General features: G+C 38.5%; 1 protein-coding gene across 1 annotated transcript; it reads left to right on the top strand.

The window, feature by feature from the left end:
- The first annotated feature begins 349 nt into the window (after positions 1 to 349).
- Positions 350 to 8,452, top strand: ankrd13a (ankyrin repeat domain 13A). Its single transcript, XM_079686231.1, has 15 exons — positions 350 to 883; positions 1,905 to 2,040; positions 2,407 to 2,531; positions 2,639 to 2,684; positions 2,968 to 3,111; positions 3,204 to 3,393; positions 4,510 to 4,576; positions 4,688 to 4,769; positions 4,891 to 4,952; positions 5,037 to 5,167; positions 5,292 to 5,449; positions 5,854 to 5,985; positions 6,090 to 6,250; positions 6,370 to 6,434; positions 6,602 to 8,452. Exons 1-15 carry the CDS (start codon positions 782 to 784, stop codon positions 6,798 to 6,800), a joined length of 1,800 nt encoding a protein of 599 aa, XP_079542357.1. The 5' UTR covers positions 350 to 781; the 3' UTR covers positions 6,801 to 8,452.
- Positions 8,453 to 13,094: the final 4,642 nt, after the last annotated feature.

Here is a 13,094-nt window from a genome sequence, read left to right as displayed (position 1 = left end):
TAGAGCAACTGCATCATGTTTTATGAATAACCTGTGGTTAATATAGTGTAAAACCTCAAAGAGTCGATATGCACATGCATCACACCGTGGTACGCTGGCGGTGAAGGGTTTCAACCTCCCCGACACGTAAAAGCGCCGATCTCATTTCTAAATAATAGGTGAGCTCATTCAAGCTATTGTCTGGAAATAGCTTTAGCTATGTTTATTTGGTTAATTCTCTCAAGTACGAATTATTTGAAAATCAAAAATGTAGCATCTGAAAGGCTTAAAAGTTTGACACGGGACGTTTATAGGATTATTACGTTTAGTTAGTCCTATTGTATCCCCCATTCAGAGACCCTTAATGGTTTCGTCCGAGTGGGCCTGACTATTTTTCTTTTTTTCCTCAAGGCGATGGTTTTATTTACAAACCTTGTTTCTCTCGTGTGTTTACCAAAGAAATAATTGCTATTACATATGCATTAATTTACATTGTTAAGGGTAAGGACAGCGGCCTTAATTGGATTGTATTGTTTAGCTTGTGAGTCTATTTCTTTGTAGGACACCCCTGTCATTATTGGGAACAGCTCCTGGCACTTCCTTGTTCAAAAGTTTTATTTTAGGGGAAGGCTTGGTGAAAAGTTGGACACCGGTTTAGATATTTCGACGTCAAATATTGAGGGCATGGATCATATTAATTGTACTTGTTGGCATGACTAGCGTGTAGCTATCGCGGTTTTCCCATGGCTGTGATTGTTAGAAGCGGGCTAGCGTTTCACTGAGCGGCTCCATAAAGAGAAAGATGTCCACGGCTAACGAAGAGATCCGAGAGAGGTTCCCCTTGCACTCAGCGGTGTGGGAGAATGACTACAGGACACTGGAGGAACACATTACTTTACCACAGGTTGGTTAAAACACGGAGTATGTTTAAAAGCTTAACACAAATGCATGCTAGCTAGAAAAGGCCAGGAGTTAGCTGTGACACATCCGTAGCCTTTCAGTCAAAGTAGGCCAGTCGTGTTGACAGATGCTCTAATGTGCCACACAGATAGCGCTTGAAATGTCTATGATGACATTTCTATTTACAGATCAACAAAGTTTACTTTCAAATATATATATATATATATATTCCACTACAGACATTTAGATGTATATACATTTAACCTATCTGTATGTACTAGACCTGTTTAGACTTTAACTAATGTCATGTCTATTATTTATATTCATACTATTATTACATGTTTATTCTTATTTATTTATTTTATTCGTATTATCTGTGTTTCTGTCTTGTTCTGTTGTTGCTATGGCACCATAATTTCCCTATCGCTATTGGGTATCAATAAAGCTCCATCTTATCTTATCTTACACATTAAAAAGCCTGTTTCCCGGGTTGTATATTGTTCTATTTATTACTTTAAAATGTACAGTATTACAAGTGTAAATCCTTAACAACCCTTTGAACATATTGCAAATTTCTGCTCCACACTATCTCTTATTTAAATCTGCACAGTTCTCAACTTTGAATATAGTATTTGTCCTATTTTGTTATATTTTACTGTACTCAGTTTCTTACATAATTAATATTTTGTGTTAACGTTAGATATGATAACATATAGCTTTGTTGTTGTGTATTATATATTGCCACCTTCTCAGCTTCATTCTTGTCAAACATCTAATATATAAAGTTACCCCTAGGTATTCATATTTTAATAAAAATAATTTATTTTATATGTTTTAATATAAAATGATCTCCTCTCGGTTTAGTATTTTATATTGGTGGAATATCATTATTGTGATCCAATCCGTATAACTTTTAATACCAGCATGGTTAATGCTGCTGGATTGTTGAACCAGGTTTAGAGTTTATTACACAAATATGGATATAGAAAAAGCTAATATGTTGGTCTCTTTTTGATTTTTCTCAGAATGACAGGGAGGCTGTTGATCCCAGAGGTCGGACCCCTCTCCACCTGGCTGTGTCGCTGGGGCACCTGGAGTCAGTGAGAGTCCTTCTGAGACATGGTGCTGAAGTGACTAAAGAAAACAGCATGAATTGGACAGGTTAGTCCCACAACTAAACTGGCAGCATAATAGATCATACAGTAAGAGTGTAGCATGAAAGAGTGATGTGAGGCCATGCGTGTTTCGTTCACTTGTCTTGCAGAAATGCTTTTTGGGGGATTTACGACTTGTTTGATCACTTCAAGCCCTCATCACATTAACCTACAAAGCATCTGCTGTTAATGGGGTTTCTTGTACAAATCCATATCCACTCCTCTAACTGCATTGAAACAGTTTCAACTTCCCTTGCTATTACTGTAATTGTGGCTGAGGTTTTCTAATGGGTATGTGTTGCTCCCAGGGAACAGATGCTGTTATCTTAAAAGGTTTAGTGGTTTGTTTATAATTGTCTGTCTCTCTGTGTAGCTCTGCAGGAGGCAGTCAGCACCGGAGACCCAGAGATGGTTCAGTTAGTGCTGCAACGCAGAGACTACCTCAAAGCCTCCACTGCTCTGGGAGGAGTGCCTGAGCTGCTGGCAAAGATCAGAGAGGTCTTACTTCATTTTTACAGTTCTCTTGTCAGCTTTCTCTCATAAGTGTTCCTGGAAACATTTCCCACTGCATTCATTAATTTCACTGTCTTTATTTTCATCTACAGTCTCCAGACTTCTATATGGAAATGAAGTGGGAGTTCAACAGTTGGAGTAAGTTATTTTATGTCTATGTGTGGCTATATTATATCATTAAAGTAAAGTGTATACTGTGTGTACAGAGTAGTATTTTCCTGCAGTACATGCTAGTTATCATCAATCAACTATTCAAGAGAGGAAAGTATCTCTCCATAATCTTTGCCTGTGCAGAGGTTATATCAGGTCATACAGGAAATACCACATATCTGCGCATTTGTCATGGTAGCATTTGTTTTGGTTTATTAATGATTGATAACGTTTTTCATGTGTGAGACATTCATTTGCTGTTGCTTCACAGTCCCTCTTCTGTCCCGGGTTTGTCCAAGTGATGTTTGTCGCATTTGGAAAAGTGGCGCCAGCCTGCGAGTGGATGCCACTCTTCTGGGCTTTGAAAACATGACTTGGATCAGAGGGCGCAGGAGCTACATCTTCAGAGGAGATGGTTTGTGCTTTAAATCGCCTGCACTAAGAGAAGAGTTCTTATGATTTGTGCTATTTCAGTGATATCACTTTCCCCTGAATGTATCTTTACAGATTCATATGCAGAGCTGATGGAGGTGAACCATGACGATGAGGTTGTGGACACTGAACGCTTCAACATATCTCAAGAAATCGAGGAAGTCACACTAGAGTCAATGCAGCCAGCTGAACAGGAAGTTGCCAAAAGGCTGACCACTCCTATTGTCAACACCTACTTGGACACCAAGGAAATGGCTTTTGAGAGGCAAGAGTCACATCTTTTTCTGTTGTCCTTTTTCTCATAACATGCATAGATCATACTTCCTTTGATCAGCCAAGAACAAACTCCACACTGACAGTTTTTCATAAGAGTTACCGTGTCATGTGTGTTGTTACTGTGCAAGCAGTGTTACCATTTGACTTTCCAGTATCGAGCTTGCATCTAACTGTCTGATACGCATCATTCACACTTATCTGATCAAATCTTATCTGACATGAATTTGTGGTGTCTTGTCTGACTTCACTAACACAAGTGAGGTAACCCTACAAAATAACAACTTCAACAAATATATATTATGAATGTGAGAAAATAATGTTAGTTACGAATAATAGGCCTTTCTTGAAGTGGACAATTGACCTTAAACAGAGGTGTAAGTTGGGCATTAGTGAACCCTGAACTTAAAGTGGACCTATCATGCTATATTTGAATAATATATTGTAGGGCCATACCTATATATCTAAGGTATATTTATACGTTTTATTTTTCAAAATACCAAACAGATCATGCATTTTATCCATTCCTCATTTCGCTCAATTTAACACTGTCTTTCATGCTCGGATTCTGTGAGAACAGCACCATCTACAGGCCTGAAATATGTACTACAGCGTCTCCAGCGCTTTCGAACGGCAATGTCCGTGGCTGTCTCCTCCTGATTGGTGGAGTTGGCCCAATAGCCGTAGCGCCACTTCTGTGACGTCACAGAAGTGTTCAAATCTGGATCAGTCTGTATCAGATCCGTTGCAGCCCCTTTTTAAGAGATTTGGGTAATAACTACAGCTGTGCTTAAACTGCTCCACATGTTGACCTTTGAACATTGCTGATAAGATAACTTCTTTCTTATTGAAGCTGATAGTAGTTTATTGAGGCTAGGAGGAACATATCTCATTTAAAACCAAACTTAACAATGCAACACACCTAAAGACTAAGATAAGAGAACTATCACAGATTGGTGCAAACACCTTTTTAAATGCCACATTTGAATCCATTAACAGGCTACTTCAAATTCCCAAATCTTTATTTGCATTCTCTTTTTCGTGGAAGTTATTCCTCCTAACTGAAGGATGGTGTGTTTGACCTGTAGTAATGCTTTTGCTTTTGCAGGAACAAATCTGGAATGTGGGGCTGGAGAGCTGACAAAACTGAAATGGTCAATGGATTTGATTCAAAGGTTCACAGAAGTTTTATACTTTTTATTTTCATTCTAACTAAAGATTAATGCCGCTTTAAACTGTGTAGCCCATTTTTGATGTATTACTTTATTTTCTGGTTGTTTTCTCAGGTTTTCAGTGTGAACAATGTAAACGTGGTAATCCGGACAAGGACGGAGCATCTCACAGACGAGGAGAAGGCCAGGATAAAAAGTAGGTGGAAAATATGCTTCTATATTAAGATGTTAAAGTTAGACTTTTGTCCACAAGAATAACAAAGCCGCATCTACGGAGCGTGAAGGAGAGTACTAAAGTCATCGTTTTCTGTTTGAAGGTGAAAGGAACATATTGGAGTCTCTGCTTGGGACTGTGGAGCAGCACATAAGTGCACAAGGGGTAAGCCGTGTGTTCAGTAATTACATAAAGGTGATGTGTTCTCCCACCGGTTCGCTGATAAAATACGAATGCTTCACTTTATAGGACCTGACGCTTGAGTATGCAACTGCCACCAATCCCACTGCCATCACTCCAGAGGAATACTTTGACCCTGACTTTGACCTTGGGAACAGAGACATCGGCCGACCCATTGAGCTGAGCATTCGAACGCAGAAGTAAGAAACACTGCCTCATGGCAACAAACATCATAGTTGATTACAGTATTTGTCTCAAGTCTCAAGTTGTGTGCACATTCAACATTCAGCACATTCATTTTGCTTTATTTTTGGTCCCACGTAGGTTCAAAGGTACATTATGGATGAGCGAGGAACATCCCCTGTCCCTGGTGGAGCAGGTGACCCCCATTATCGACCTAATGGCTCGGACCAGTTCCCATTTTGCACGTCTGCGAGACTTCGTCACCCTGAATTTTCCTCCTGGATTTCCTGTTAAAATAGGTATGTGACATCCAGATGAAGTACATAGTAAGTCTAAATGTCTAAGTGGAGACCATGATAAGTTCTTGAGGAATTATCTAAGTAACTCAAATCTAACTCACCATTACTAAAGGCAGCAACATTTAAAGTAACTCACCATTTGGCCATCAGTTTCTGACAGGAAGCATTTCATTTGTTATTGTACTCATTTTCTGTGTGTTATAAAAAATTGCTTTCAAAACCCAACATTCCCAGCCAAGTCTTTATGCAGTGTGATATCTACACAACCTGTTTCTTCGAGGTTAAGATGGCCAGTCAAAGAAATTAGACTTATTTTTCCTTTTCAACCAAAGCTCTTGTTTGTAGTCTCTTTCCCTCTCTTAAGTCTGTTCTAACGTGATTTGTTGCGTCTTCCTCTGCTGCAGAGATTCCCTTGTTTCATGTTCTGAATGCCAGGATTACATTTGGTAACGTCAATAAATGCAGTACTGAAGAGGAGGCCATCGCTACACCAGCAGCCACGCCAACATCCTCAGGAGAAGAGGAAGAAGCTGCAGGTAGGAATCTAGAAGGTTAAACTATTTAATGTGAACGTGTTTTTTTAAATAATCTCACGTCTAGGATTCCTAAACTGCTTTTCTTTTTGTTTGTATCTGTGCAGCAATGCCTCCCTTTCAGGTGTGTCCTTCAGTGTTTGACGTTCCCGCCACCTACCACCGCAGAGGAGGAACTCGACACGCACCCGTGTCCAACAACGACGAGGAGCTGTTGCAGTACGCCATCCATCAGAGTCTCCTGGAGTCTCGCATGGTCCCTGGCGAGGTCAGAACAGTCTTCACTCGACTCTCTGGCCAAAACCTAGAAAACCCAGATCTGTCTTACCATGTTCCCTATGTTCTACTTGCATCCTTTTAATGATCATGATGTGTGTGTCTTTGAAGGATGGAAACTCGGAGGATGCTGATGCAGAATTTACTGACGTCATGCCCAGTAGCCAGAGTGACAGGTAGGAACACAGGGTAACATTGCAATGACTTAATTACATGTGGTAAAAGGAACAGTGCTTGGTAGTTGTTTGTCATACAGGGATTTAGACGACACATATCCACCTCTTCTATTTCCCAGTAAAAGCCACATAACATATCTGGATCTGGCTTTCTCCTGCTGTTCTAGGAGTATCCCAGAGGGGGTGCTAGTGGAGTTTGGAGACACCCCGAGCCCCGTCAGCTCGCCCTCAGCCTCCAGCGCTGACTCAGAGCTCCGCCTGGCCATGGAGCTCTCTGCACGGGCCCAGGAGGAAGAGGAGCGGCTCAGGAAGCAGGAGGAAGAGGAGCTGGCCATGATCTTGCAGCTATCACTTACTGAAAAGTAAAAGGAAAAAAGAGGGAATAATAATAATAATAATAATAATAATAATAATAACAACACAACTTTTCCAGATCCTGAAGCAACTACCACACCTCAGAATTCCTCCCTAACCACTGTAGTCATCTATGCAAGTGCAGGTTCCTTTCTGTAGCTGATCGTTCTTGCACAGGCAATGTCAGACTCTCGCTATCTAATATTTTCCAAAAGGTATTTTTGGTAAGAACATAATCTTTTATATATTTCTATCTCAGCATATTGCATCTCCATCCTCAAGGTTAATTCATGGACTCTTTCAGATCATTTTGGGTTTGGTTCTTCTAATTATTTATTTTCTATCTAAATCAGAGTAACAAGGGGTCAAATCAGTGTAATTAAGGTCCAGTGAACAAAGTGACTTCCTAAGTTGTCTTCATGTTGTGCTGGCACTGAGATCCAGAGCTCTGTGTACATTTAGATGGTACATGTTGCCTCAGTCCCTGGTTTCTAAATGGCTAGAATGAAATCAGTAGAAAAGCGTCTACTCCGGGACAGATTTGAGTGTCCTCGCTGTGAAGCCTTCCTACAGAGTCACTTTGAAGAGGACCGTGAGCTCACTGAAGAACGGAAATCTCAGGGTTCCAGTTTTACACATTTTCCCTTTACTCTGGAGTTAGTTTGTACATCTATTGGAAGTTGCCGCTTGGTAAATCTGTCTTTGGTGCGAAATCAAAAAGTTCATGCATATCTGCCATATCATTAGAAACATAGAGGTTGGGTTCATTGAGGCTTATAAGTAAATGCATTTTCTTGTATTCTGTTAATTCACACTCTGCAGATGGCTGAACAGACACATGTTTCTATAAGAAACGTCAAATCAGCTGCATGGTAATGTAACATCTTAGCTGCAAAAAGGATGGGGGTTTAACTTTCCCGGCCTGGTTTTTATTGACTTTGTTCTCAGATTTCATGGTGAGAATGGAAATATTTTTGTTAACTCACTGAGCAGCTTCAAGCACCTCAGTTTAAAACCTCAATAGCCGTCATGCAGTTAAAAAGCAGTCACTCAACCAATGCTGCAGAGATTATTCCGATTCCTCAAGGCTAGCCTTTTGTAGCCACGAACAACTCTTGACCTCTGAGCAAAAGAAGAGACAGCACGGACGCTTGAGATGCCCACCATGTGCAGGATACGTTTCTTCAGCATGTGCCAAGGGACTGCTTTGTTCTGACAACGCTTGGTGGGGGAAAGAGGTGGTGAAAAAGTATTTGGTGCCACTTAGACTAAACTTTTGAACAGTTATATTTCCTTTTTTGTACCTTTTTTTAAAAACAAGATTAAGAGGTTTCCGTTGTACCAGGGTGATGCTGAGTAACATGCATTAACCACTATAGTTGTTTCCACTGACAGCCAACCACTTATCAGCGCTCTCTCTGTGAAGCTGCATCTCACGTTCAGGGGCTGCAGCTGAAAAACGACTTATGTAACAAGCAAGTTTCCAAACTGCTGAACAGTCGACTTTAAAAAGGCTAGCTTTTGTTCATTTACTGCAGGTCTTTGTAATGCACCGTTTCAGCTGCAATTTCTTTTTTTAATATGTTTAAAATGTTAAGACATTATCTCGATTTAAAAATGTTTCTAAAATAAAAAGCACTTTATTTCCATAAGGATTAAATTGACCTTGTTCATGTGTTTGATTATGTGTTTGCTGCTGACATCACAACCTTATATTTTTCCATCATATGGATATATATATATATATACACTGAATGCACTAGGTAGAGGTATGTACATACAGTAGATTTCATGTTGAGTTTAAATAAACTCAGCATCAAGCACATACTGTTTACAGGATACAAATCTACTATGTAGGAAGAATCACAATAATAAAAATCGTCAGTGATGATATTTTTATTATTGCGAGCAAGTTTAGAAGACAATATTTCTAAATGTTTGCCTCGATCTAATTTCATTATGTGTTTTTTTCGATCAATATGTTTCTCTGTTGGTATCTAAATTGTAGAGATCCTTTATCACAAAATCAAACAAGAATTTTTATTTTTACGTGTCACACAATTAAAACAATTAATTAAAAATTAAACAATTAAAACAATTAATTTTCTGCAAAAATGTAGGCAATATCAACATCTCACATTATAGTCCCACTTAAATGGTATGAATGGTTGAAGTTGAAGTTCTCTAGTTTTACTGACAGTATGTTATTTAAAATCTATCAACATTTATACATTAGAATAAATGACATGTGATGCATATAATATACAGTGTGAAACAGCCTAGATTATTGGAAATTGAAGTCGCCAAATATCTCAATCCAATTTTTCTCTGTCCTTCAAATTAAATAAAGAATATTCAGCATATCAAATTAGGCAAATGTGATTGATGAGGCATCCAAACAAACAGTAACTCAGAGATGGGAGTAGTACTCAGATCTTGTTCTTAAGTAAAAGTACCAGAGTTTAGGAATAGTCTGTTACAAGTAAAAGTCCTGCATTCAAAATCTTACTTAAGAAAACGTAGAAAAAGTATTAGCATCAAAATATACTTTTTCAAGTACTCATTATCCAATGTCAGAATAATATATGTGTTTTGATTATAAATATTGAAGTTTTATCAAAGCTGGTAAAGGTGCAGCTAGTTTGAATTACTTTGTATACTAATACAAAGTAAACTTGTGAATTTACTCCGGGTGTAACTAAAGTCTTATTTAAGTGTCATTAATCCAAATCTGCAAAGTAATTGAAGGTATTAAATAAATGCAGTGGAGTACATTTACACAATTAACCTCTGTATTGTAGTGGGGTAGAAGTACAAAGTAGCAAATAAATTGAAGTAAAGTACAAATACCTCAACATTGTACTTAAGTTCAGTACTTGAGTAAATGTACTTAGTTACTTTACACCCCTGCAGTTACTCTAAAATAACGTGATTTAGATTTCATGACGAATGAAACCCCAGTAATGATATAATTGTGCACACTGGGGGTCTCCTGGTAGCGGTGGCTGCAGAGCTCGGCTTCCCCCTCAGGTCAGCTCCTGTCCCGGGGAGGTGGTGTCGAGGCACCGGGGCTCAGCTGCTCGGTGCACCGAGAGCACAGTCTGTCTCGCGGTCTTTATCTCCTCCAGGTTCCGGGGCTAGTTTCACCGGCGAGAGATCGGTTTGTAGACACAGACAGCCATGATGATCATCAGCACCAGCAGCACTGCGAGGACACTCCCACACGTGACTGAGGACAAGAACACAATAACCGACAATAACAACAGATAACCAGGCCGTAAGGTGAAGTATTTACTGGTTTCACTGGTATCAAGTGTCCTGCTTCATTATAAGAAGTTGTCAATCTAGTATAGAGACAAAAACACGACTATAAAGTGCACACACGCCACAACAGAGCCAGTATGTAAACACCACTGTACTCACTGCCCGGTAGGCCTTACATCAGTTTCACAGTTTGATGCTTACTCTCACCTAAATCCTGCTTCTGCAAAACAACATAAGCTCTCTCGGTGAGTTTAGAGTCCTCGGATTGTGCGTTAACTAACACACTGAAGCTCATGATGAGAGCCTGACGGATGAGGTGCAGCATCAGAGCGGGGCAGAGTTCAGTAAAGTTAGAACGATATTGGCAGATTCGGATTTCACGGATCAATAACTCATGAACAAAACATTATTCAGACACAAATTACGTCTCCTATGTACCGTGGTAAGGTTGACAACGAACTACAATCACATGTTGATAAAAAAAAAGCCAATATGCGCCTTCCTCCGAGCTGGACACATTAAATTGGTCTCTTTCCGCAGCCGGAGAAGAAACAAGTGCTCAGGGACCGTCTGCAAAGTGCAACTCCGAAAAAAGAGAATACAATAATATTCAATAATATTCAATAATGTTACTATTATACAGTATATTACTACCAAACTCACTACACACATCAATAGTCTCCTGTTGGTCATACTACAGCAGAGAGTTTGGAAGATTATGGTTTGGAATAATTTTGGTGAATATTTATTGTGTAAAATCTTCAATAAATATGGTATAATCTTCAATAACGTCACTATTATATAGTATATTTTTTACCAAACTCACTACACACATCAATAGTCTCCTGGTGGTTGGAGTACAGCAGAGAGTTTGGAAGAATATGGTTTGGAAGAATTTTGGTGAATATTTATTGTGTAAAATCTTCAATAAATATGGTATAATCTTCAATAACGTCACTATTATACAGTATATTTCTACCAAACTCACTACACACATCAATAGTCTCCTGTTGGTCATACTACAGCAGAGAGTTTGGAAGAATGTGCTTTTGAATAATTTTGGGGAATATTTATAATGTAAAATCTTCAATAAACATGGCATCATCTTCAATGATTTTCCGATGGAGCCATTGGATTTGTGAATATAAGAAATGTGCACTGGAAGTTTTTGGTGAGTGTACAGCTACTGGTGTAGTAATACTGTAGCTGTTTTTACAGCATGTATGCTTTGCTCAAGGTTTGCACATTTCGAGTTAATCAACTATTACTTTGAAGATGTATGATTACATTTATTCAAATGCATACAACTAAATCATATACTGTGACAGAGTTAACACTAAAATGTGTATCTCATGCAGCCCCATTTTGTAAATGCATCTTTGCCTCAGGATTGATTTAAAAATGCTTCTTTTAGTTTTAATGTCTTCATGTTCTTCATCTATGTAACCGGCTGTGTCTGACTCTGCGTTGTGTTGTGTAGAAAGACGACGACCCAGACGTGTAGCTTCATTCAGGATGTACATTTATTTTCACTCCTGACGAAACAGCGACAGAAAGAAAACATTTCTCCAGTCAGTACTCTCTTTAACGTGCCCCTCTCCCACAGAGATCAGTATCAAAAGGGCATAACGTAAAAAGTAACACAACATACCTGACGAAACAGCGACAGAAAGAAAACATTTCTCCAGTCAGTACTCTCTTTAACGTGCCCCTATACAAATTAAACAACACAGAAATACATTGTGAACACCCGTGAGACACTACAACAAAAATAAGTAATAAAAAGTAACTTAAAGTGCCTTTGTCATGCAGGTGATTTAATACAATATGTTGTGTTCATTAATAATAAAGCATTTTATTTTAAAGGGAAATTCAAAAACATGTCATAACGTCATGTTATTTTACCATCTGTCCAGATGGCCAAGTTGGCAGTGAAGGAATTTCGGAAAATTCCACAGACGTTTCACATCAAGTCATCAAAACAATGTCTTCAACATCTACGAAGAGACTGGCAGAAGAAATTCTCAAAGGATCAGGTATTAGCCAAAAATATGAAATGAATATATGGATGGGTTCCTGTAAATTGAACAGTAATACACCGGTTATTTTTTCAGTTTCAAAGGATGACTTCTGTTCCTTCTGTGGAATTGAGGACCTGCCCACAACTGCTGTTGGTGCTGTTTGGGTGAGACTAAATGATGAATTGTGTTGAAACTCCAGAAGATAATCTGAAAAGTAGATAATATATAGATCATCTGGAGTTAGATTTCAGGAATAACATAAAAGTAATGACATTTTGTATATTTTTATGCATTACAGGTTTCCTTTTGTTTTTCTTATAATTTGTAATTTTTTTAGCACAGTACAGATAAACCTGAATAACAACAAGTATTTATATATAACAAACAAAAGTATAATCTCTATAAATTATAAATGAATATGCCTGCTTTACAAGTGTCCTTCACTTTACATTTTCTTAATATCTTTGTTGTATTTATCCCCATGTAGATTCATTGTGAAACTTGTGGAAGATGGTTTCACACGCAGTGCCTCGAAATGACTGCTGCACGAATACCCAAAAGAAATACCCCGTGGTATTGTGTATCCTCCCAAACTAAAGAGGCTATAGGTGAGTTTGTGTAACTTTTACCAGAGGTACCAGGATTTGGGGAGGTAAGGCTTGTAGTTTGAACTACTACCACAGTAGAAGTACTGCGCTTACAAACGGCATGTGGGGGAAAATCTAGCCCAGCCAGTGATTTGACATCGGCGAAATGAAAGCTGTATTTTGTACAAAACAAATCCAGAAGAAAGCTTTGCTAAAGATTTTGGTTAACTGAAGTAATGATTAATAATCGCCTGTCCATAGTTTTAAATTGTTATATTCTTAGTTAAGATGTTAAATATATTTTCAATTACAGATTAAAGTAGTCACAGATGTTCATGATGTTTTCCATGTCTGACATTATATTGTAGATTTGTTCATTAATATTGTACAGTAAGATAGGTGAGAAGCCTGAAATGTTTTATTTTTCAATGTTA

The sequence above is a fragment of the Notothenia rossii genome (assembly GCF_949606895.1).
Source record: "Notothenia rossii genome assembly, chromosome: 6".
Taxonomy (NCBI): Eukaryota; Metazoa; Chordata; class Actinopteri; order Perciformes; family Nototheniidae; genus Notothenia; species Notothenia rossii.
The sequence above is the reverse complement of the archived record's forward strand: the minus strand, read 5'-3'. Positions and strand labels throughout refer to the sequence as shown.

Excerpts from the sequence above, each read along its gene's own strand:
- ankrd13a (XM_079686231.1), top strand. The coding sequence starts at position 782 with ATGTCCACGGCTAACGAAGAGATCCGAGAGAGGTTCCCCTTGCACTCA. Across the intron at positions 884-1,904 it reads AACACATTACTTTACCACAG|AATGACAGGGAGGCTGTTGA; the intron begins GTTGGTTAAAAC and ends GATTTTTCTCAG. Across the intron at positions 4,770-4,890 it reads GGAGAAGGCCAGGATAAAAA|GTGAAAGGAACATATTGGAG; the intron begins GTAGGTGGAAAA and ends TTCTGTTTGAAG.